Genomic DNA, 26600 nt, shown 5'->3' on the forward strand with positions numbered 1-26600 from the left:
GTTTGTCTGGGGGGGGGAGGGGGAAGGGGGAGGAGAGAGGAGGGGGTCACCAGTCAGATGTTTATGAAAGTGTCCGTGACCCTGGAAAGTTGCACAAATTTTAGCATAAGTGGTTATTTCTCTAAAAACAGACTCATGAAAGTTTACAATTTGTCATTCTCCTACTTAAATATTGTCTGTCTACCACTCAGGGAGCTGAAACAGTATCTATCTGTCATGGGTGACCAATCACACAAATGACACATATCCTAAGCAAACAGTTTGCAAATAACTTAATGGCTGAAAGTTAATTATTAAAACTATTGGCGAATACTTATGAATTATGAATACATTCACAGATACTGGGATAGGTTTGCTAACTAGCCACTAATGATAAAGGGAATAAATTCATAACTTATATTATTCATAACAAAGAGTTCAACCAACTGAAGTAACTACATTTTCGTAAACTTTATTAAATATTGGCGTGGGGCATGGGGAACATGGGTGCATTACACATACTTTCATTCATTGCAGGGCAATCATGGGAACTTTAGCTCAAGATTAAGAGCTGGTACCACAGTGTCGAAGGTATGAGTTTCTATTCAGGAAATCCTTTCCTTGATGACTAGAGGTCGTCCTGATAAATTCAGACGGGAACTCGTTAATATAATAGCACCAGCTGCTATACTGAACTGTGGAAGTGGTGTGTCAGCTACGACAGTGGCAAAGGAATACTTGGTTTGCCTAGAAACTGTACTGTTCAGGTGGAGGAATGGATGGCCAAGTGACTCACTGCTCTGAAAACTGGTGACAGGAGGATTAAAACCAAAGTTGAATTGTTACCTGAACTAACCACTTCAACCCCACCTTCTGGCAACGGGCTGACTCCTTACAAGCAACGGTAACTATGCCAGGTGGTTGGTGCAACAGAAGCCATAAATGTTGAACAAAATGTGAATCAACAAACTGATTCTGTTTTTAATTGGCTTAAACAACATTTCTCTCTTTTTAAAAGAAGTTTTAACTGTAGCGGGCATAAGCACTATGTTGTGGCTGCCCGTGACACGATGCCAATGGCAAAGGGAAATGGGAGGAGCTGTCCAGACTCCCTCTGACCTCACTGGTAATTTGCATCCAATCCAACAATGCCAGCTTGGCAGCCTACTTGTTCACAGTGGTAAGACTGTACAGCTGAACACCTGGCTTACACTTCTCACAGGGTCATTTTATTTCCTGGCTGCATTACCCTTTCCCACCCCCCTCAAGGGATCCAACCTTGCCATGACTTCAGCCACAGCCCAATTTGTCCCAGTATGGAAGAAAGAAAGGGGTATGCACCTGGTGAGTGGGGAAGATGCCAAGTGTCTGGGAGATGAGAGCTCATTGCCCTTTTAAATTTAATGTTTAGCCACCAAGTATGCACTCTTTTTCCAAAATCAGATGGCACTTTCAGATCTCCAGGGAATGGTTTCTGCTTCACCCTCCTGAATCTATTGCATTTATCAACAGACCTGACTGTTTCTTTAAGATGGCCTGTGTATAGTGACTAACGACCTAGTATTAGAGGCCTCCCTCTCTATCCTCTGTATTGTCAAAAGGAGTCCTCTGTTTCTCTGGCGAAGGATAGGACTGACTAATTATACACAGGTGCACGCTGTACTGACAATTTCATGTGACTGTTGCACTTGATCAGTCTTTTCTGATGTGGCTGATTACACAATGTTGTACCTTCTTCTGATGGCCAGAGTGACAGGTTTGTCATGTCTCTTATGCCTGTGTTCATTATTCTGTGTTTGCCCATTCCCTACCCTGTATATAGCAAATTATGTATTCTGGATGTTGCAGGCAGGATGTCTGTTAAATGGTGCCAGAAGGCAGGGCTACACCAGGTCTCTGGAGGCAGGGATAAGTTCATGGTGTTGGAGTACTGCTTTGTAGTGCTGGCTCCTTGCACCATGAAAGGTGTTCTCTTACTTGTACAGTAACAGTCCTTCCAGTTTATCAGTAAACATATTTAGGATGCTGGAGATAGTTTACATTGTGTTTTCTGGTTTGTAATTCACAGAGAACTGCAAGGCCTACCGAGCTGTAGGGATAGCAGACCAATATAGAGGCCAAGAACAGAGCACAGGCTACACTGAGCTTTGACTAGCAGATAGACTTTAGGGACAGCAGAAGTATTTATTTAATTTTCGTTCACTGGAGAACATTGGAGAGACGTAAGCCTGTGTTGTGCCTTACCTGCCACTTGGACTGGCAGTTGATCCCTCCCCTGAAGTGTGCTGCTCTTTAAGAATCCCTCCTTTTCAAATCCCACAATTTCTTTTTCACCTCTGCTACTGGATCGTTGCCATTTCCATTATCTTTAGTTTTTCCCACAAATGGAGCTGGACTTGAAGAAGTGGGGCACCGTCTTCCTGCTGACAGGTCGGTGAAGATGTTCCTTGGGCACAACAAGTTTGGCCAGAAGCTCAACAACAGCTGTAATGCAGTTGGCGAGCTTCCTGGGACCTGCCACTGCCGCTCTGGACCTGGGCCTCTGCCTGTATCTGCATCATGCCTTGTGTTGCAGGTGTATTTTTCAAACTGCTTAGGTACCAAGGTGATAGGTGCCTTGTAAATACCTAAGATAGATACAGACAGAAACTGTGGCAGGCACAATCAATTACACAAAGCTTAGGGCAATGCCAATTGCACCTACATGGTGTGGTTTCACCCATCTTTTCTAGCACCTGCAATCAACCAAATATTTTGCATGTACATTTTTCTTTTGAAAAATGATGTACCCATTCCTCCTGCACTTTTTGTGCTTCTGAAAACATAGCCCTTCATGTCTTTAACACACAAATTCTTGATTCACTTCCTTATCCAAAGGTAAGATTGTGATTCACTGCTTTCACAAGCATACACAATATGTGCTTTCTGTTTTCTTGTCATGAATCTGCAAAAAAGCACTTATTTGTCTTTGTCAAATGGTGACAGCCATAATATACCGTATTATATACCATATTATATACCCCCTCCTTGCAACAATTAGATGTGGGCTAGGTAGTACTGGAACTAAAGTTATACTCTGTTATGCACAAGTATTGGAATGCATGTGTATTTTTAAAATCTGTTTGTCAATGGTGTGCATTTATTTTTTGTCAAATTTAACAGCTTTTGTGTAGTTATTTTTGTTTTATGGAGAGTTGATGTGTTTTTTCAATATTTTGATTGCTTTTAGAATAGAGATCAGAAGTGGAAGTGAGTACAAATTAGGTAAGTGAAGAACAGTGGGTCTAGCCCAATGTTTACAAACTTGCATGCTTAAAGTTAGGCATCAAATTAAGTAGATGGTTGGACTGTGAGGGGCTGAACATCTGCAATCCCATTTTGCTCCCTGTAGATATTCAATACCTTTGAAAAATCAGACCACTCACTTATGCAGGTATTTAAAGATTTACATGACTAATTTTAGGTATCCATGCTGGAAACTATTGGCCCTAGTTACCAGTTCAAGTATGATTGAGAAGACAAAAAATTAACTCAAAAGAAGAAAATTCAGCAAGGAAGACTGAAGTATAGCCAGCTTTTTAGTGAATGGGGTGATAACATAGAGATGGCATCAACCAAAACCCTGTTTCTGAAATGCCACCCTGAATGGTAGGATCCAGATCCAAATTTGCAACTTGGGACTCTCTAGTGATAAGAAAATAATACAAACAATCAAAATCTGCTATATAAATTCTTTTTAAATAGAAGAGTAAAGTAATGCTATGGTTTTAAAACATTTAAGAGGTTAAGTGACTAGTCTATGTTTGGTTCAAATGGCCTCTAAAATTTCTTTTTTAAAAAAATACCTGTGCCGAAAAGACATACATAACAATAAAGTAAATTTTTAAAAAGACAACCCATTGAATTGAAAACGGTACAAAAACAAAATTAGGGCAATGTTCATAGATAATATTATAATAATTTTAATTACGCCATAAAGGAGAATTTGCTACAATGGACATATATATAAATCAGGACCACCGACTTGCAAGATGCTCCATGTGGCCACTCAAATAGCAGCTTGCAGGATAACACTTTAGTTTCAACACCAGATTCAAATATTTACCATGATGCAAATATTATCCAGAAAATTTAACTTAAGTGGGTATTAAAAGAAGAAAGTAATGTGTGCTTTTACAATATAGTTAGAAATTGTAACTTATTTGGGAACTGCATGAAACTAAAGTCAAACCATCTACAAAAGTTCTCTTTTAAGAAAATTGGATAAAAATACAACGTGTGTGTGTTTTGGGATACCTCACATTATACTGGAAGACTACGAAAAAGAGAAAATATATAAAAATAAATATTAAAACATAAAAACTGTTTGATGGTAATAATAGATTAACTAAACATATAAATCACCACCTTAATATGTATAAGATATGTATAAAAATGATTCAAAAGAGTGTTTTGCATATATCTATTCACAATTAAGAGGAATCTAGGCTTTCCCACACCCCCCTCCAAGCAGCCTTTATATGTACTTTTGTGATTCAGTATTTTCACCCCAGTGCATATAGATCATGTCTTCATATTATGAACATATCATACCCTTAAAAGACAATTTCTAAGAGAGGCAGAGACTGACATGCGCTATTTTTGGTATGTTAAAATTCTATAGGCCCAATTTTCAAGCATCATCTCTTTAACAGTTATGTTCAATACCCAAATAAGCACAGAGGCATTTAAAATGTGCCCACAGTCCTAAAGCCTTAAAATTCAACCTACCTTCCAAAGAGAGTCCTACCTTGCAGGAGGAATGGTCATTGTGTATCACTGGGTTCCTGTATAAAAAATAAAAACAAGAACACAAAACAAAAACAAAAAACCATTCCCCATCCTGCAAGCTATGTAAAATTTTAAGGACTGAGAACCAAAAATGGCAATTTGAATGTCCTGTTTAAGAGACAGCATTTGAAAACTGGGCTCAGTCAGGAAAAGAAAAATAAAGACAGACAGAACGAAAGACAGAAAGAAAGAAAGAAATTGTCATTATATTTACAATCTTATGAGACGTACTCACTTTTTGCACCAATGAAAGAAAAATCAAACCACCAGGAGTTATCCAAAACATTTATTTTAAATTATCTAAGAAGTTAATGAACATGGAATAATGAACAATTGAAGTAAAAAGAAAAATGGCAAGAAAAAAAGTTTTTTTGTGAGATGAGGGAGATTGTCGTTCATCTCCCTGGTTCCTGAAAGAGAAAGAGAACATATTAAAAAAAAATTTTTTTGAAAACTTATCCACACTGGAAACATCCCTGCCTTTCTTATTGCTCATAAAAATCCATTGCTCTGAACACAGTACTACATATTTAACTGATAACAACTCATAAGAATTCTCTACTTATAAACGCCAGAACATCCCCACTCACATGCCCCCAAATGCCACAAAAATGTGTTTCCCTTGAACACTTACGATTTCTTTCCCAGCTTCTCCCACATTGTTATCTTGTTTGGATGGTGAAGAAACCTTCTTCAATTGCCGTTCTGTGGGAAAGAAAAACAACTAAGTACCTGTTATGAAAGGGCTTAGGATTAATTAGATGAAGTAATAAAGTTTATTAAAGTAATAAAAATTCATAATAATAATAATAATACTGATTGCAACTGACAATTGAATGTTGATGGGGAGACTTAAAAACCTCTATTTCTGTTCAGCACTGCCAACATTTTCTACAGTGACAATTCGATGTGCTCAATTTGAGATTTAGACCCTGACTTTCAGAAGTGTTCAGCACCCACCCACTGTTTACCTACTGACTTCAGATCAGGTGTACAGCATTTCTGAAAAGTCAGAGTCAATGCATTTCTAGCTGGGCTCCCAAAATAATGGATATCTGAAAATATAAGTGAAAGCTTTTCTTCTCGCAATACTCTAACTCCAAATACTTTTCTATTTAATATTTGAAAAAACAGATATGGCAAATACAGGGGCCAGATTCTATTCTGTATTACACTGGTGTGAATGCACAGTAAATTCTTTGAAGACAAAATAATCACTCTTAGCTATATCAGTGTAAAAGAGGGCAGAATATCTATAATCACAAAAAGAACATGCTTATGAGTTCAAAATTCTTGACTCAAAAACCATTACTGCATGTCTTTGTAATGGTAACAATTCAACAATCTTTATCTTTACTTGTGACTATATTATCAATTAACACTTCCAATAAGTAACAAAAAACCACATTACTTACAAGAAGATTCTGCAGGTGATCTTCATTAAACCTGGAGCTGCAGTGCCATTTTTCCCCTTATCTTTCAACGCAGTGTCTGATGAAGATCTGGAAAACCTTCTTCCTATTTACAACCACTCTGTTGGTAGCGGAAGTATCAAGGAAATTGCAGAAGGGGTGTTGTTGCTATTTCCATTTTATTTCTGCAGACAAATCTTGATCAGCTATTCCACCACATTGAAATTAAAAATGGTTTCCAAATCCATGGCCTTCTATTGATGATTTCTTCAAACACAAGGTAATTTTCTTTGTTTCAACCTCTGTATAGCATTCACATATTTATTTGCTCTGTGATTTCATTGTTTCAGATGCCATTAAGATGTGCCACCTTTGAAACAACGAACAACAGGAATGGGATGGAGTGTGAATGTTTGTTGGAGGACAGAGCCAATAATATTTATTTTGAATGCTATTAACTGATATTTTTATCCTAAATAAATACTACTACTTAATGCCAGATACCCGACAGACTTCTGTGCTGATTATTATATACCTGCAAGATTGTATCAGCATCTAATATGGCCAAAAATAGGGAGATTCCTACATATGTTTGATAGTTATACCTTAAGCCCAATAAACAAAAATAGATCTTTTCTTTTTGAATTGATACTAAAAGGATACCCAAGTTCACTTTGAAAACTTTCCAGCCACCACTAACCTAATATTTTGTGATCCAAATTTATTTTCCTCTCATCTAATCCTTACTTTGTTGTATTATAGCCTTCGGTAGGCTTAACAAAAATGGAATTATATCTGTATTATCTCTATTTCTTCAGCTTCTCTTTTGACTTTTTAAAGTTCTCTACTCCACCTAAAACAGCTAACTATTTGCTATTTTCTGCAGAGGCCCTAAAAAAATCTGAAGTTGCTTGATAAATCAAATCCATTCCTTGCTAGAAAAATCATGAGACCTTTGGACCTTTTTGGATGTAGAGCATGTATCAATCAAAAACTTAAGTAGTCAAGATACTAATTTAAGATAAAAAATTAAAAGCAGCTTTTCACAAGCCACATGAGTTTTACCTATTAATTTTTTAATGAACCAAGTTCAAGATTCTCTTAATTCTTTTAAATATAAATTTCAAATTGCCAACATTATTTGTAGGACTACTGAAATAAAACGATACATTACAGTGGGAAAAACATATCACTCAGAGTTCAATGTCATTTGACTAGTGACTTGGAAAAATGACTTTTTAGTTAATATTTTATTATTTTTTGTCAAGAGGGTAATAAATGAAATGCAATATTAATTATGAAGATTTTATTTCCCAAATAGTCAATTAAATGCAATTTTTTTTTTTACAAATATACCGTAAGTTAAATAAATTCACTTTTACTTTTTAAATTTGTTTCTCTTTACTTTTTTTTATTTGATCTTCCCCAAGACAGATGGGGGCACCTGCACATGCCCTAGTTGCAGCTTTATAACATGTTGCTGCAACAAAGAAATTTGTTAGGTTACAGATAGCTATGTTTCACTCATTCAGTAATCCATCATCTACAAGCAACAAAAGAAAGAACTCTTACTTTAAAAAAAATGTGTTTTGAAATCTGATGCTGTCCCTCTGTAGTGGGCAATTGTGGTGAGCAGAAAAAGGTCAATGCAGCAGACTTCCTATTGTTGAAGTTTCAATGGTCTGTGATTTGATAACTGGAGTAGAAGCTAGAATAATGCCTACTTAATTTTTTTGTTTGAGATTATATGACAAATTTTTATGACCTAACTGGAACTTTTATGTATGGATGCTAAATGGTATCCCTTATCTGATGAGATATACCAACAGCCTATACCCTTCCCCCCAACCAAACAGAAAACAAGCAAAAAAGAGAAGTCCCCACCTATAACAACTAGGAAATATTAATTTTATTGAATTATTCTACAAAAACTAATGTAAAAATTCTTTATAGTCATATAATGAAAATATATATGCTGCTATAAAAATATCTTATGTCAAAAAACCACTAACAGTTTATTCTTTTATATTGTGAAGAAACGGTTTCTAAGCAATTTTGCCTTGAGCAATAAATATACCAGTAGTTGATCTTGCTAGCAGCAGAAAATAGTTCAACCATGAGGGGAGGTCAAGAAAGATTTTAAAAATAAGCAAAAATGAAGAAAAAAACCCAAAAACTAACTTACTCTGTATTATCCTAAGAAGATATAAAAGAAATAGTTCACTACTCAAGAGACATGTTACCTACAAATTATTTTCTTTATAGTAATCTTAAATTGTCTTCCACTAATTATGATTATAGTAAAGTATCATGCAAAGGCCCAGTCAGGATTGAGGCCCTCCCTTGGGCAAGATGCTGTGCAAACACGTAAAGAGACTGTCCCTGCCCAAGAGAGCTTACAGTCTAGGAAGGTAAGTGACAAACAAAGGGTGAGGAAGGAAGGATACAGCTACACACAAACAAACTTTATATACATACACGCATTTGGTAAAATATTAAAGGTGAACTATTCCTATTTGCCCCTTCACCTGGGCCATCATTAACTGGATGATTGCTTTATAGATATCCCAGCAGAGGTGGGTCTCAAGGAGAGATTTAAATGAAAAGAGGGTAGTGGCCTTATGGATCAGTTCAGGGAGGGCATTCCATGCATACGGGACAGTGTAGACGATGTTCTATTAAAAACTGAAATTGTGCAGAGCAGCATTTCTCCAGGTCAAAGTTCAAGCTGTGTGTGAATCCCTATTTCCTGAGACAGACAGTGTGGTTATGTGAATAACATTTGGCCATTAAGAGGGCAATTGAAATCACTGATGTAGGACTACACTGAAATCATGTTACTTGCCACTGTTTCTCAGTGGTTGCCAGTTAGCACAGTAACTATGAAGAGATGACATGGAAGGGTTTGGGAAAAAATCTGAGACAGAAGAAGGAAAATGGGAGTAGATGGAGGAGAAAAGACAAAAGGAAGAAATGAGGGAAATATTTTGAAATGTGTTCTTCTGACTGAATTAGCTCTTTATGTGTTTGCAAATTATCAGCTAAATAACTAAAACATATACAATATTTAATGTACGTCTGACACCATAAAATAAACTGGACCATATGCCAACATTTACAGTTATGCTATTATCCTTCACTATGGAAAGGTGAAAAACAGGTTAAACAAGAGACAAAATGCTTCCCCTTACCCTTCTTCTTCCGTACTGAAGCTTGGAAACAGAAAGGGAATGAATTGTAAATCAATTCTGAAGGTAAGCCCATTTTCAATGCTAAACCCTTGACTGATTTTTTTGAACACAAACATTTTTCTTCTATTCTAAAGTGGTCAATCTCTTCATGCTAACTGTGAATTGTGCATGTATTTTTCAAACCACGTTAAGCATAAGCATCTTGGCATAGCCCAGTTTATCAGGTTTTATACTTTGGCTATAGAAAATTGAGTTATAAAACTTAGATATCTTGGCTATGCAGTGTGAGATTTATTTCTTAAAATTAAAAATAATCAGTTTGGACACTTTTATGATATATAAATGGGCTATGAAAATAGGGCATTTTAACATCCTTGCAGTTCAAAAGGGGAATGAATTGTAAACCAATTCTATATGCCATTAGTTAATACTTTGGAATAATTCTTTTGTAGGAAAACAAATTAGTTTCTTAGCAGTAGATAGGGCACTATGAACTATTATGGAGAACAGAGTAAAAATATGTTAATAAAAGCAGAAATAGAAGGGGTTCGGAGACAGGCAACAAAAATGATGGGAAAGACTTCCATAAGGAGAGATTGAAAAGATTAGGACTGTTTAGTTTAGAGAGGAGACTAGTAAGAGGGGACAGGATAGATATATACAGCAGAATGAATGATATACAGAAGGTAAATTGGGAATTCCTTTTTACCCTTTCTTGCAATACAGTAACAAGGGGACATTCAATGAAATTAAAAGGCAACACATTTAAAACTTATAAAAGGAAATACATTGGTACATAGCACATAATTAGCCATAATTAATGGAACTCTTTGCTACAAGACATCATTGAGACTGAGTTTACTAGATTTAGATGAACTGTGCATGTTGTCATTATTCACGTGTATAAATCTAGTATAAATATACACACACCCTCTCATACTTCAGGGCATAAACCAACCTCTATCTGACAGGGATTAATACGAACTTTTCTGTATGAGCAGCTTATATATTTATTGTCCACTATAAGGTTTCGTGTATCTTCTGTTCATAGCTACTGCTAGTGACACGTCACTAAAATAGGCAGATCACTGATTTTATTTAGAATGGCAGTCCCTATATTCCTTGGGCTGGTGAATGTTAATATCATGGACATGATGAATGTAATCTTGTAAGGCAAAGAAAAATTTATGCAGTGCTATGGCTGCCTTTTAGGGGAAAATGTACATCCAGAGTGAGCTTAAACAGTATTCTTTGGACCAATGAAGCCTTGAAACTGGAGGGTTTGTTTAATCCCATCTGGATGAAAGTATAGGGGAAGACGTGTTTTGTTTTGTTTTTTTAAATGAAGGTGCACATAGCTTCCTGGTTCTCAAAATAGTTTCTGTTTAGGATGTCAATAGCCATGAAGGCTCTACTGTGTGGAGCTAATTAATGTGTCTCTGGGCTAAGTAAGGCTGGAACTGAAGAATGCTCCACCTTTTGGGTAGAGAATGCCACTGGCTACACACCAACTTTTTGAACCAAGTAAAGGATTGTTCTTTCCTGAAGAAGTTCTTTCCAGTCCTCCTTTGTTAGAAGGATGGTGCGATTCCCTGCTCATATACACATACTTGAGCTGGCTCTCCCTGAGCAAGTGCAGTTATAAATAGCAGTGTAGCCATGGTAGCATATGTAGTGGCAGCAGAGACATGGCTTAGCTGTACTGAGTATGTATCCATGGGGTGCAGGAGGGTTTGTACCTTGCATAGCTAAGCCATGCTTCTGCTGCTGCTACATGTGCTATTGTGGCTATACTGCTATTTACGCTTGTGTTAGCGCGAGATGAGCTAGCGTGAGTATGTGTATGCGAGCAGAGGAAACAAACTCCTGTCTCATAGTGTAAAGGTAGCCTACAATATTAGACAGTAGAACGTAAAGAGGAAGAAATACAGGAATCTCCTCAGGTTCCACAGAGACATGGAAGACTTTGGGGGTGGGTGGGTAGGAGGGCTGCCTAAAAAAATTTTGCTTGTGGCAGATTTGCATGATAAATCAGAATGGTTTCAAATTAAACATTTTTTTTTAATACTCTATGAAGGAAAAAAGTCCCACATTTTAAATGTTGGAGGAAAAATGTTGGTAATTAACAGACAATTCTTACATTCAAATAACTAAGGTTATGACAAAAACTAATCAAAGCTATGAAAATCTGAGATTTGTACAATCCCCACACTTACCTAACCTAATAGAGTATAACCAAGCAAAAACAAAGGATTATAAGATGACACAGAATTGTTAGGGCCCTATTCGGCACCCCCCCCTTCTTGGTCAGAACTCCCACTTAAAGACAGTGAGAGTTTTGATCCATTAACAGATCCTTTCTTCCACATAATGTTAGTGCTTTCAAATGTATCACCTTTATTAATATGATTAATTATCATTGACTCCTTTCAGACTTGACTCCTTTCAGCTGACTTTCATCTGAATGAATGTTAATTAATACCTAAAATAAAATGATTATGAAACCTGTATTGTTAAATTCATGCAGGATCATAGTAAGAGAAAAAAGAGACCAAGGAGATGATCAAGTCCATTACTCTGCAAGTGAGCGATATAGTTTCTTTGTATAAGACATATCAGATATTTACATTAATTTTGTCTTTTGCAAATACTGTCATATCAGAACATACTTGATAGTCTAGGCTGCTGAAGTACCACTTTTCTCCTGATCCAACAGGAAAAAAATTTACTTATTTCTTCCTGCCATGTAGACGTAATAAGAAATCCCAAGCAGTTACACAAATCTACAATATAAACCCCACTGCTGGGAAACCTTCCTATATTTACATCATTTAGAGTTAGCAAAGCAAAGACAGAATGCTCATCACTTTGCATTACTAAAAGGTAAAGGAAGATTTTATTAGGTTTGTGTTCAAACATAAAAGTCAAAGTGATATTAATATATACAGATTTTCAGATTAGAGTGTCTAACAAGAACTAGTTGCAGTTGAAGGTACTGCTTTAACAACTGTCAACTTTTCAACAATGGCTTCTGGCAGCTTACCTTTATCCACTAATGAGAGGCCACAGAAATTTAAAATAAAACAATATTAGATGAACTGAGTATAAAAGCAAGCTAATAAAAGATGATACAGCATTACTGTGCCAAACTTTGATGATGCATAAAAAATGTATCAACATTCTCTTGCAGAGCAGTAAAGGCACAATTAAAAAAAATCATTCATGCACATCATGCATATTTTGAACTCTCCAGAGATGCAGCATTCCTGAAACTTTTCACTATCATGTACTATACAGGGTGCAGTTCATTTAAAACAATTATAAGTTTTCTTTACACCCCCATTATCTCAACATGCTTGTTAAAAACACGTTCTTACCAAGCTCTTCAAGCTCTGAGGTCATTGACTTAGACCGCAAGGTCAATGCAGTGGTTGGAGCTCGCTTTGGAGGTGGTGGGGCTTTGCATTAAATAGAAGGATATACAGTATAAGTAAATATACATCTCCAAAGCACTGTATATTCACATATACACTTTTTAGATTCAGCCAAAGATGACCAGTCAGATGGAATATACATTTGTATTAGATTTTAAAAACCTATCTCCAATATATTCATTATAACAATATCAAATATATATACACAGTAATTTCTTTGGGAGGCAGGAAACAAAACATTCATTATACTTTCTGAAGAGCCTAGGAGTTTATCATGTATTGCATTTTTAACCATTTCTGGCTTAACCATAGATTACACAAAAATCAGCAAGCTTATAATGGGATATAGTAGAAATCTTTAAGCTAAGTATTTAAACATATTTATTTTTTTTTTAAATGTACCTATCACATCATGTCTGGACACATGTACAAAAAAATAACTTTAAAGAGAGTCCACCCCACAATCATTTATGTCAACCTTTCTGGCAGTAGCCCAAGGACTTTACAGTGTACCCTGAAGGTCAGCTCTGGCTTTGAGGAAATGAACTCCAGCTTTCAGTGACCTCCACTGAAGACACCCTGCCTGCAGTCCCAAGGACTATAAATCAGAGTGCACAAGCTTATCTCAATAGTCATGACAGGGAAAGAGGTGGTTCCTCAGGTAGCTAGGAGCCAAATCATGTAGGTCAGCGGTTCCCAACCTGTAGTCTGTGGACCCTGGGTGGTCTCCTATGCAGGGGGTCCGCGGAAAAGAAAAACAACAACATCCTCAAAGGAAATCATAGAATATTAGAGTTGGAAGGGACCTCAGGAGGTCATCTAGTCCAACCCCCTGCTCAAAGCAGGACTAACCTCAGCTATATCATCCCAGCCAGGGCTTTGTCAAGCCTCAGCTTAAAAACCTCTAAAGATGGAGATTCCACCACCTCTCTAGGTAACCCATTCCAGTGCTTCACCACCCTCCTAGGAATGTACAATTTCAAATAAAAAATAATTTCTTATAGTTTCTAAAATCCTACTACTGTAATTTATTTTACAACTAGTAGCATGTGGTAGTCCACAAAATATTTGGAGGTTGAAAGGGGGTCCACACACTCAAAAAGGTTGGGAACCGCTGATGTAGGTCTTTAAGGATTAACGCAAATATCTAGTATCATACCTATAGGCCAGTGCACAATCTTTGGAACAGTGATGTTAAGTTAACACAGCTAGAGATGTAGACCACCAGATTTTTTGCACCACCTGTAGCATCCAAATGCTTTTCAAGGATTGCTGCACTGTAGAGCAAATTAAAATAACCCTATCTGGAGGTCACAAGAGAGAGTAACGTCAGAGAGAAACTGTCTGTCATCATGCTAAATGTAGATAGGAAAACTGGGGACTTCTGGGGACATCAGGAGCAATCAAGGATGCTAGAGTATCCCAAACCATGAAGCACCTTGACAAAGAGTGGCAAACCAATCAGGCAGACAGACAAAATTCATGTCATACTCTCTAGATACACTAGCATCACCTCCATCCTATCTGAATTAACATTCATTCACCTTGCTATTCTCCAAGCTTCTCTCAGTTAGACACTGGGAAAGTAAAGACATAGCATTATCCAGATTCAGTGATAAATACGCAGCTGAGTCATGAATAAACTAATTGCACAACAGGCCAGACTGCCTCACTGTCTCCCCCAGTGGTTTTATGGATACATTGAACACGAGGAATGAAAACCAATCTGTTGAGAAGATCTGCGCAAGAGAGATGTTTAATGGTCACTTGACCCTTTGTCCATCTCCAGGAGGAGATCTTCAGCCACAGAGACGTATATAGTGTCTAAACAATTCCCAGACCAAACCCATGGCTGACAGGGAGCAAAGAAATCTGTGATCTCCCAGTGATTCAACTTCTCAATAGTCTTGCCTCCAAAAAGGGGGATTATAAGGATGTTAATTTGCTAAAAGTCAACATCAAGAGAAAATTCATTGAGTAGAGGACTGTTGACTGTTTGGCTTGAGAAATGCTGGTAACCTGTCCATCCTTAGGGAAGTGTCAACAATCACAAATTTACAAGTTTCCTTTAGTTATGGGCAGAAAACATAGCCTACGCCAGTATAAAAAGAAATGCTAGGTCTGTCTGGAATATTGTACTGAAGAAGAGGTCAGCAACAATATTCTCTAATTAATGCAAATTATGTGCAGCCAGTAGCAACAAGTTGCTACTACAGACCTTGGTTGAGCAAACTTTGTGTATTATTGATCAAGTGCAATTACAAAGTAATTTGGGGAGGTTCAATTTGGAAAAAAAAGTAAGAATATAAACAACTGTTACAGCTCTGAAGGGTGTAGTCTAATTTTAGTATATGGGTTGTCACACATTAATTCCCATTAAAATTAAAGAGTTAACATAAATATTTATAAATCTTTAGCTTTAACAGGAAGTATTGTGGTGCTTTTAGATGAAAAAGCTCCTATTTGGTACCAAGATACTGCATTCTGAAAGTAATTTTGCTATGTCTGAAGCCACACCAAGTCATCCTAAAATATCTGCTCTCTTACTGCAGCAGAAGCTTCTCGCCTTCTCCAGCTAAAAGCTGAGGAAGAGATTCCCCCTCCTTCTTGGCTAGAGTGGAGATAGATCCCCATCCAGTTTCAATCTATTTTAACAACTTGGCATCTCTAAATGTATTGCTTTCTTATTAATATGTCAATTTAAAAAACTTATTGCTTCATTTTCTTACTTTTACAGATGCAGAATTTTCAAAAGCGCTCAACATTAAAATTCTCATGGACTTTAATAGGAGCAGAATTGGGCCCAACCCCGAGTGAGTTTTAAAATCCCACCCTTTGGGCATATGGCTTTGAGTAAGGGACAGATACTCCAACATGCCCATGTTAAAAATTCTTAAAAGAACACTGCATAAAGATCTAGGAAGATGAACATCAACAGTGAACATGACAAGAATTGAATTATAGTGTTTTCTTCACAGATATACCTATAAATGAAGTCTGGCTTTTTCTTCATCAAATGTAAATAGCTTGTAGATTACGTAGTAGAATGCTGGTTCATATTTAAGATGAGCAATGTATAATATAGACGTAACTAAAATAATGCTAAATAGTCTCCAGCCTAAATCCTACTTTCCTTAGAGCAGCACCAGAAAAAAATTCAGGCAGCAAAGAGAAAAATGTACCTTTCTTTCTAGCTGTGTCATCTGGATCAAGATTCCTGGTTACTGTGACAACCTTAAGAACTAGGTGATTGCCCCCTTGTCGAATCATATTCACCACCTGCCTGTGGCCAACTTTCACTACATTTTCATTGTTAACCTACAAGAAAAAAAACAAAACCTTATTTTAGATCAGAATTAGAAAAAAATATTTTTTCAATTTTAAAAATGGGGGGAGCAAAACAGGAAGTTACAGAATTTCTATATTTTTAAATAAGGAAAATCCATTACAAAAATGGAAGTCAACTGACATTGCCACAGAAAAAAATAAACACTAGATCTTCTTAAAATACATGTGTGATTCCTTTATTTCCACTGTTATCCATGAAATCAGAAGGAAGAGATTAGGGTTAGTTCAGAGTTAAATGTCACATCACTATGTTTTTTCTCTATAGAGAACAAAGTATTGATTTTCTTAAACTGACTATTTACTTCTACATTACTTGCAAATATTTATGTCTACTGTTTTTTCTTTCATATGCCCAACAGGATAGTCAGAGAGCGTTTTCATTTCTATTCAGATCCAGGCAATAATTCAATTTCACCTTTGTGAAGAATTCTGACACTTAACAGGCTCTTTTCTTTTCTGATCTTCTCTATTTGCTTCTCAGTGCTCTGCCCTTTCCCCAGCTCCTTCACGAGCCCAAAGAAACAGAAGCAATGACAGCATGGCTAGCACAGTCCAAAAAGCATTCTCACAGAAAAGGAGAGAAAAGTAAATTAGCTATTGTGTAACCCTAACCCATTTCAACTGCACAGTCTGTAGACATAAGATATAATTTAGGTTCTGCCGCTGACTGTGTGACCTTACATAAGTCATTTTCACTACTCTGTGCCTCAGTTTCTCTTATTTATAAAATGGAGGATATATGATACTTATTTTTGGATAACACTGAGATCTTTGGATGAGAAGTGCAATTTTAGTGCAAAATATGATTATATTGTAAAATTATTGGATCTCTGATTTTGGAATAAACCTTTAAGATTTATATTTGTCACCATGTTCGATGGCTAGCTGAGTATACCGAGCTCCATTGATTTAACCTGGAGCTGTCGTTAATGAAACTGTTAAAAAATTATGCAGCATGTCAAATGGCACAATAAATATTATTCAGTGAGCTTAACATTGAATGAAACAGGACTTTTTATTTAACATCTTGTACAAAATAACCATCACAAAATACAATATCCTACTGGACTAGCACTCATGTGGCATACAAGATATGTTAACACATGGAGTCATGAATCAACATTTTAACTTCAAGAAGGTGCTCTCCATCTGGCATCTTTTAGCTACCTTGACAATTGTGATAGAACATCTTGAACAATGGCACAGCTTCAGTTCATTTCTACATATGGCCAAATGGTAACATACTCTACTCTACACATACTCTACACGCTATTTTCTTTTACTGTTGTCCATAGGCACTGATTTCCCCCCCCCTTAAACTTGCCTAATACCAGATAGCCATTTTTATACACCAAGACAAGATGCAATTAGGGTACAATTAAGTCCTACACTATTTAACTTAGTTCAGTTTACTCAATGATAGCTGAAGGTGAGCAGTTAGATTTCTCTGAAGACATGTTGAACTCTTATTATTATTATTTATGTTTGAGCAGGATAGGAAGAAACTACCTGTCAGATTGGGGCTGAAAAGGATGTGCACAAAGAGCCCCTTCTACCTCTACCCTGCTGTTCGAGCAGTATTTAGGTGATAAACTGAGTAAAGAGCTACAAATCATTCAGCATGTCACAAACATAGGAATTGCCAGCCTGGATCAGATCTGAAGTCCATCTAGTCCAGTATCATCTCACCAATAACGGCAAGTACCAGATGCTTTGGAAAAAAAAAAAAAAAAAAAAGAAAGAAAGCAGCAGCAAGAACCCCATAGGTGGCAGCTGTGATAATCTGCCTCCCCCATTAGATCTCATCCTAATCTCTACTAGTTAATTCTTCAAAAATGTTATTAACTGTTCTATCTACCTTGTTATGCACTTGAATTTTGCCAAATTCTTGGCTTAAATGATTTTTATGGCAATGTGTTTACAGGCTAATTGCAAATGTATCACGTTTTATTATCACTGAATTTCCTTGTGGTTTTTGTGTTGTGAGATTGGAAGAATAGCAGTTTCTGATCTATCATTTTATGTACATTTAACATCTCTCCTTCTTACTCATCTCCTTTCTAAATGAACAGTCCCAATCTTTTCAATGTCTCTTCTAAAGACAATGTTCTCGAAGTCCCTAAACTTTTTTCACATTTTTCAGAACCTTCTCTAGTTCTGCAATATCCTTTTGAAGATGGAGTGACCAGTACTGTATATGGAATTCCAGAGAAGGCTGCACCCCCTAATTTATTTAGCTAGGTAGAAAAATGGGTTTCTAAACTGGGAAAATAGGATCATCTTCCCTGGGTTCACCAAACAAGAACAAAATGCTGTTTTCCCCCCACTATTTTGATTTATTTATTTCTGCAGTACAAAGTCCTAGAGCCTCCATGTTAAGTATTGTCGTTCTGTGTGGTTTTTTGTAACATAAACTGTGTACCCTGACTCATCTTAAAAATAAATGGCACCATCTTCAGTCTACATTAGCATCAGAAAAATGGTGGAGACTGTTGATGACTTGAATCTCATAAGGTCTTTTAATTGTTTCTAAGTTACAAAGTTGACTTCAAGCACCAAGTCTTTTTTCCTGCTGATAGCAATTTCAAGCTGAGAAGATAGCCAATAAGAGAGCCTTAAAAGTGAAAAAGTTTACAGTATTCATCAGCAGATTGAGACAGGCAGTTGTGGTAAATGAGACATTACGGACTCCTCTATACAAGTACATTTTGTAATTATTGTTAACAGATGTATGTTCAAGTCCTACTAGAATCTATATAGAAACAAATGCAAATCTTAAAAATACAAATCAGGGTGGATGAAAATCGATAGTTAAAAAAATAAGATTTTTTTAGTTTCAGTTAAATACAGGTTTATTAAAAATATTTAAAAGTAAATTTGAAATTGACAACCTATGTTAAAATTTAGGCTTGCTATAAAATATTAAAATAATTTAAACTGAATACAAAACTATTACACAGTATATGTTTGCTGCCTGTCCACTGGACTATGTTATTGTGAACTAAACACTTTTTAGTTCATACAGGCGGATGTACACAGGGCAGTTATAACCCAATATGTAAGAGTGCGCTGCAACTCATACTCCTGTAGTCTGTACTGCAGGGCTGTGTAGACAAGCTCAAGACCCACCAGAGTTGAACCACATAATATACAGGGCACAGACCAAAATTTAGTCCTGTAGTACTAAACTTTAGGAAGAATGATTTTAACAATAGCAACTAAGAACTCAGCACAAAATACTTTTCGGAATTTGACAATGAGCTAGACACTAATTCAGGACTGACCAAGTATTAACTAAGACAATCCTCTCTCTCTACTGGGTATATGACCTCTGTATAATATCTCATGCTACCTGTGTGCATGGTTTCATTACTTTTTGTTTAAAGCCTACCTTCTATATATTAAACCATTAGAAATAACCAAAACTTAAGGTATTAAGTGGGAAATCATGAGTTTTGGGAACTTTGGAATTTTATTGGTGTGGGTAACAATAACTACATTACACTGTGAATAACTATTTTAAATATTAAAGATCTGTAAATGCAACATTTTCATTTTCACTCTGTATAAAAACCGGGAATGAAAATTATATTAAACAATGCATTCAGATGAAGATGAGCGGGGACAAACCTGCAAGTCAGTTGGGAATTAGATTCTCACTTTTTATCCAGAATATAGATTCACAGAGTTTAAATCTAGAAGGGACCATTAGATCATCTGATATGACCTCCTCTATAACACAGACCATTAAATTTCACCCAGTTACCCTTGTATTGAGCCAAGCATCCTGTGTTTGACTAAAGCGTAAGTTTTTTATGCCCCAAATGGGCAAGTCCATGTCTTGCCACCTTCTTATCCCACTATAGACTTGCCTTGCACTCCCTGCTCAGTTTTTGACATCCTCAATGTCAAGATAACCGAATGCTCACTTCGTTTTTCTCCCCAAGATCCAAAGCCCTATCTGAAGTATTCCTTGCTAACCTAGGCACCAGTTCACCGACTCTAAATGTGTAAAAAAAAATTCCACCAGGAATGTGGCCTTGAACAAGGATGACTCCTGGCTGCATCAGTATACCTAGTAAAGATCTGTACCCTATCATTAAAAATCTGAATAGTGATGGGTCATTGGGAATCTTCCCTCGAGTCTGACTCAAGACCAGCCCTCTAGCAACCTCATAATTAAAAGACCACAAGAATGTGGGTACTTTTATCATTCTACACGATATGATACCTAGCATAAGAACATAAATGGTCAATGTTGCCAGCCTGAGATGTGCCTGTGACACCATATAAGCAAACAAATATCAAACAAGCTTTTTTTTTTTTTTTTTTTTTTTTAAATTGAAGGAATATATCTGACTTCATTTATACACAGGTGTAAAGAAGCATCCATACTGATCTCTTTCAATGTCCTAAAAATTAACAAGCATTTTTCAAAGCACATTAAAAGATACATTAAAAAGATCTGACCTTAATAAACATTCTGAAAGACTGCCTATTCGGTACTACTAACCACAGAAAAGGTTAGAGCAGAATCTATCAAAATTATTGTGACTTGGAGAAAAAAGAAAAAAGAGGTCCATTACAATTTATTTAGTACCATCTGTGCCTCTACATTGTCAAAAAAACACAAAACCAAAAAAACAACCTCAAAACAAAATACTCCTGAATCTTTCAAACTTTAAATGAGGTAGGATGCACTTTGATGAAAATATATTTATTTTTGATAAGGGGCCAGGCAGAGAACCATTGTAGTCAAAAGTTCCAAATTAGCAGCCAACTGGGGTGCCCCTAAGATTGTGTTTGCTCATATAGATGCCTTTTCACTTTACATGAGCAAAAGTAGGTGAAAAACACAAACTGTAAATCTAGTTTTAAAATGTGTTGACTGGTGGGGTTCCCTCACTTTGGTGGAAGGGGGACAAGAGGGTCAAAACAGAATAGCTATAGTTGAGATGTTGGATGTAGTATTTTGTTTTTTGAAGAGATGACTGAAGGAACATGACAAAAGCTGCTATAAAATTTCTTACACCTTGCTAGTTGGCTGCTGTCTGAGACAGGGTATTAATTTAGCTGCACCACTGGCATCTGGTATGGTAACTCCTGTGTTCCTAAACATATTTTATGAAACAGAACAAATGTTTTACTTCCTAAGAAGCTCCCATCATTAAACAGTACAACAAGCCAATTTCTCCATTACAGAACACAAATATTTCTAATTAGAATCTATATGTTGCCTTTACTATTTTTTCCCCTTCAAATTTGGAGTTATTTCTTTTAAAAGAGTCAAAGTCAGAACTGATTAGAATACACCCACTAATGTTTTCAGAAAAAAGTTACAATTAATCAACAGAATATTAATCAAACATATGCACACTTTCCTATAAAAAGTGATAAATGGTTTATACAGTGCACCATCTGTTGGCATCATTATATGCAATGATGTTATTTAACATTTGGCGCAGGGACAAATTTATACAAGGCATATTTTTCAAAAACTGTCTCAGAATCAATATATAATTGAATGTGTTCAATAGATTTGTTAAAAAGACACAGCTACCTGACATTAAAAAGCTGTTGAAACAAGATTTTTATTACAAGAATAAAGATGTTGAAAGGGGACATGAGGGTACTTGGCTTCTAGAGAGAGGTGGAAGCATATGGTGTGGTTAAAACCATCATCACCACCACCACACAACATGGGTGAGATTTTGCTGACTCTGGATTATAAAGAAAAAGAAATTAATGACAAAACTCCATTGTCTTCAGTGGGGCCAAGATTTCACCCCTGATTCTCTGTCACCTTGCAGCTTGTGCTGTCATTTACATCTGTGCAATGAATGCAAAGTAAACGTAAAATAGTATAAAATCAGAATGGTGGTGTTTTATACCTACTTTGCTCTGGTGTACACAACAGAAAATCGGTCTAAAACATTGTTCTTCATGGATGAAAATAAACTACTTTCCAGCTATCACACAATCATACTAATATTTAATTACACAGGTTTTAATACAATAAATATGCAGTGGTATCATTTGAACAGTACTGCTGCCAAAAAAAATATTGGCAGCAACTCTGCCCAATAGTTTTAATTTTATATTATTGCTGTAGCACTTCTGCAGGTACAAGTAATTTGGCAATATTGCTTCTTTGCTTCTATATCAAAGAGTTGGCAAGGAATAATCCCAGATGACTACTGCATCTCTCCAACTTGTTCTTTAAAATCTGACTGAAGAAGGTAATTGTCATAATCAGTGAAGTACTTAAATGTATATTTCTCCTGTGGCAATTCCTTTAACAATGGCATAGAAACGCTGGGAGAGTGGATTAAAATGTGGACCTTAATATTAAATTTAATTATGTTCTCTGCAATACAGCAAATATGTTTTTTCTTGCAGTTTCACTTGTTTAAAAAAGCCTACATATAATGGTGATATTTTCAAACTCAGTGTATTTATAGGTTGTGGATTTTGTATAAAAAATTAAGCAGCAATCATGAGGCAAAAGTACTTTTGGGATTATTAAAGACAGTGTTCTGAATTTGTATACATCAGTATCAACTTCAAATTTGGACAATCAACATGCGGGCGCTTCCAAGGAGAAGACTACAACTGGACATGAAAGTTTTGACTTCTAACAATGACTGAAGACAATAATTGGAGAAAATGCAGATGAAAGTTTGATGGAGTGCTGTAAGACACTGTTCAACAACAGCAATAAAACCAGACAAATACGTTACCAGAAACTGGCTTCACGAAGAGAAAAGTAAAACTATGCATTCCACAGGAACATATGATGTATATGGCCATGTATCACCTACCACTAATGCACCCGTCCTACTGTATCATTTTCTCTGCTCTAAAGTACATAGTGAAAACTCAAACTACATCGAAAATGTAGAAAAGAAAAGAAAATATGTACAGTGGTACCCCTTGAATTTGTCTTTTGCTTTATATAACTAAAAGTGTTGAAGGGGAGTGGCGGATTAAAACAAAAATGGTGCTATGGACTGGCCACTCTATGATGGGTATGCTCACAGGTGAGTGCCCTAATCACTAGACTATCAGATATTCTAAGGTGGGGTCTATCTCAATTGCTCCTGTTGAAACTGGTCCACTTTGCATAACATTCCTGCAAGATGTGCTCGCCTGGTGGTTAGAGCACTTACCTGGGAGATGGGAAAGCCCAGGTGACATCCCCCAACTCCAGTGAATAATTGCTTATATAAAGTGGAAGACTTCAACAGGAAAGACCGAAAGAGCTCCAACCCAGACTACCCTATAGCCTAGTGATTAGGGCACTTATTTGGGAGGGAGGAGATGTGAAGTCAAGTCCCTTGTCCAGAGTGAGGATTCAAACATAGATCTCCCCATCCCAGCTGAACGTCTTAACTCCTGGGTATAAGTAGGCAGCACCACCGTTGCCCCCATTCTGTGAATATAGCACTTTCCTTTCCTTATCTTTTTTTTTAAAAAAAATACCCGAAATGAAATGTTCCATTCAACAGACATGAATTTTTTCAGTTTGCCAAAATTTTATTTTGATTCAACTCAAAAACAACTTTTTCTAATTTTCAGAACTGCCAGCTAACTGAAAAAAATCACTTCTTTGCACAGCTCTAGTAAGGACAAAATTACGTTGGGCCTCCTAAGGGACAACAAAGAGCCTGAATGTGCTGCAATAAAAGAGGGGGGCCAATGGTCAGCTCTTAGCCATGGCAGTGAGGTAAACTCTAATGACAACCACAAAAAAACCATGAGCCAGTTATTTAATTTATAAAGATCAGATGGAACAACTGCACACAACACAAACAATTACCACAATGTCTAAAATCTGAATCTACTTCAGAAATGAGGTTGAAGATGTAATTGTCTCAGAGAATTGTGTACAGCAAATCTTTGTGGATTTAATATTGAACACAACACATGGAGTAGTTTTCCTTCCCCCAAATATGGCTTTTTCTTGCTATGTACGCTTCATGCTAGATGGGGAGATTTGATTATCGCTAAACATACATCATCCCACACAAAATAGCTCTGTTAGAGAACCATTATTTCTCCCTCCAACAAGATTAGGCTGTAAACAGACTTGCCAAGATATGAATAGAGCTACTGGGCTTTCATGCATATGTAGAGTTGGGAAGAGGAAAAAGTATAATTATAAAAAGATGTGGGCTTTTCATAAAATCTTGTTTTAATGGATCTCCTGTAGGTGCTGATGTGGATTTTCTTGACACGGCTAGTAGGAATTAATTTCAAGGGGTTTTGCTATGATCTAGGTAATTACGAGATGAGCTGGTTAAAAAAAAACCCCCTGTATATTTTATGACAGCAGATGTATGAGATGGAAACATTCATTGTAGTAGCCTTCCTGTAGGAATGTGCAAAAGGAAAGATACCAGTAGAGAGAGACATGATTAAGGATTTCTTTGCTTTTTAAAAAAAATCCATTTAAGTTAATTCCCTTCACGCATCATGACAAGAACAGCCTTATTTGCCAACAGATACATACACTTGCCTTCACCAGGAATTGATCCTTCTATTTTTCTTGCCATTCTCTCAGCAGAAAAAGCTATCAGCCATTTATAAAAGCACTTACGTTAGCAGACCCCAGTCATCTCTCATGGTGTTATCTGGCTAATGGTGCATAGTCAGACCTAAATTCAGTTCCCATAGTCCCCAGTCCAAAATCAACCTATTTGAAAGTGTGAAAAACAAAACTGTGGATTCACATATGTCTGCAAAGTCCTCCCTACGCTCTTTAAAAAAAATTCAGCACCTATGCACATACTTAAAACAGATTAACACAAATATTACCATTTGCACCAGCAAAACAAATACCCCACAATTAAGTTTGTAAATGCAAACACTAATGCTTGCATGTTCACAAGGCCATGTACAGTTTCATGCACATGTATGAAAGCTGGCTTCTGAAAATTTGCCCTTGTAAGTGTAGAGTGGGTACACTATTGATTTTAATATAGCAACAGCATTATTACAATATTCATTTCAAACAGAACATCTCAATCACTTATTGAGCAACTATTTGCTGTGACAGGGTCTGTTAGGAATAAGCATGGTACACTAGCCTCCCAAGGGTAAGTGTGCAGTATTTCTATTACACAAAATCACAGCCAGATGAACCTCAGACCAATGGGCAAGAAAATGTTTGGTGTCACTTGTGTGATAAAGTTTTTACCAAATGGTTTTTTTTCTCTGTTTTCATTACTAAAAAATGGAAACTGAATATAAAAATCCACATGAAAAACCTCATCTGGTTATTTCTGACACCTGTTAACATAAAATGTACAGACAAATTAAGCGGCTTGGTCAAGGTCACACAGGAAATCTGTGGGGAGATTCAAATTATCTTCTGAGTCCAGTACTTTAAGCACAAGACCACTTAAAAGCAAAGATTGATTCTGGAGCCTAAATTTATAGCTGGGTCAAATCTCTTTATGATGGGCAGAAGCAATACCTCCTTTGTGTTGAAAACATTAAACAATAAATCATGGCACATCCCTTAACTAACAAAGCTGTGTTTGCATTTTGCTGTCAATATTGCTGCTCTCTCTCTCAACCATAGGCTACGTGAAAGCATATACACTGCAACAACGAGAATAGAGTCCATGATTTTGCAGCTCCTGCATACAACACATCCTAGTAGGCTCATCTCATGAGTACTATGGCAAACAGACTAAAAATAAAATATTGATGTGGGAGTTCTTTCTTGGCGGAAGGGAGGGAAGAATAGAAGGGCAAAGGCAGAGGTTCTAAATTTTATCTATGATTCAGATTTTTTTGAAATATGTGCCACTCTCCATCCATCCCAAGCCACTGTAAAACTTATTACCCCCAACAGTTTCCACTTAAGGAAAATTCTTTTTGTCTTAGGTTAAATTCAGAATTGATACATTGCATACAAATCATTCAAGATCACAAGAGAGATTAAATGATGGACTTGTATACATGAATCCATTTATCCTCAGGATCCCTTTTTTTGGTACATCATACTGTGCAAGCCAAGCCACTGAAATTAATCAGTGATTTCCTTTGTGGTAGTTCAAATACTAAAACATTGTCACAGTGGCACATAAAATACATAACCACTTTAGCAACTCTATACAAACACTGACTGAGCTGCAGCAGAAACATATGAAACATCATCTGAAGCAGATGGTTCCAATCCATTGGAACGCAACTGCTAATATGCTTGAGCAACTCCTGGAGTAAGAGATCATGCATGCTCTCTAGGCAAATAGAAAAAAATTTTTTGGTAAGACTGATATCCTGATCTCCAAAATGTCTCTCTTACATTAAATACTCACATACTGCCATTACAGCTAAAAGTCACGACGAGCAATTCCATATGTGCTCTCTCCTTGAAAGGACATGATCAAGAATTT

At 36.5% G+C, this 26600-nt stretch overlaps 1 protein-coding gene across 1 annotated transcript in view; it reads right to left on the bottom strand.

The window, feature by feature from the left end:
• Positions 1-26600, bottom strand: part of SHANK2 (SH3 and multiple ankyrin repeat domains 2) — a 621534-nt gene that overhangs the window by 34101 nt on the left and 560833 nt on the right. The window contains exons 19-22 of the mRNA XM_067557524.1: positions 16029-16164; positions 12790-12870; positions 12456-12464; positions 9413-9433 (exon numbers count right to left, since the gene is read on the bottom strand). Coding sequence (XP_067413625.1) covers positions 9413-9433; positions 12456-12464; positions 12790-12870; positions 16029-16164 — 247 coding nt within the window. The remainder of the gene's footprint in view (positions 1-9412; positions 9434-12455; positions 12465-12789; positions 12871-16028; positions 16165-26600) is intronic.

Source organism: Emydura macquarii, unplaced genomic scaffold (assembly GCF_026122565.2).
Source record: "Emydura macquarii macquarii isolate MOO-44397 ecotype Brisbane River unplaced genomic scaffold, CSIRO-AGI_Emac_v2 contig_1876, whole genome shotgun sequence".
Lineage (NCBI taxonomy): Eukaryota > Metazoa > Chordata > Testudines > Chelidae > Emydura > Emydura macquarii.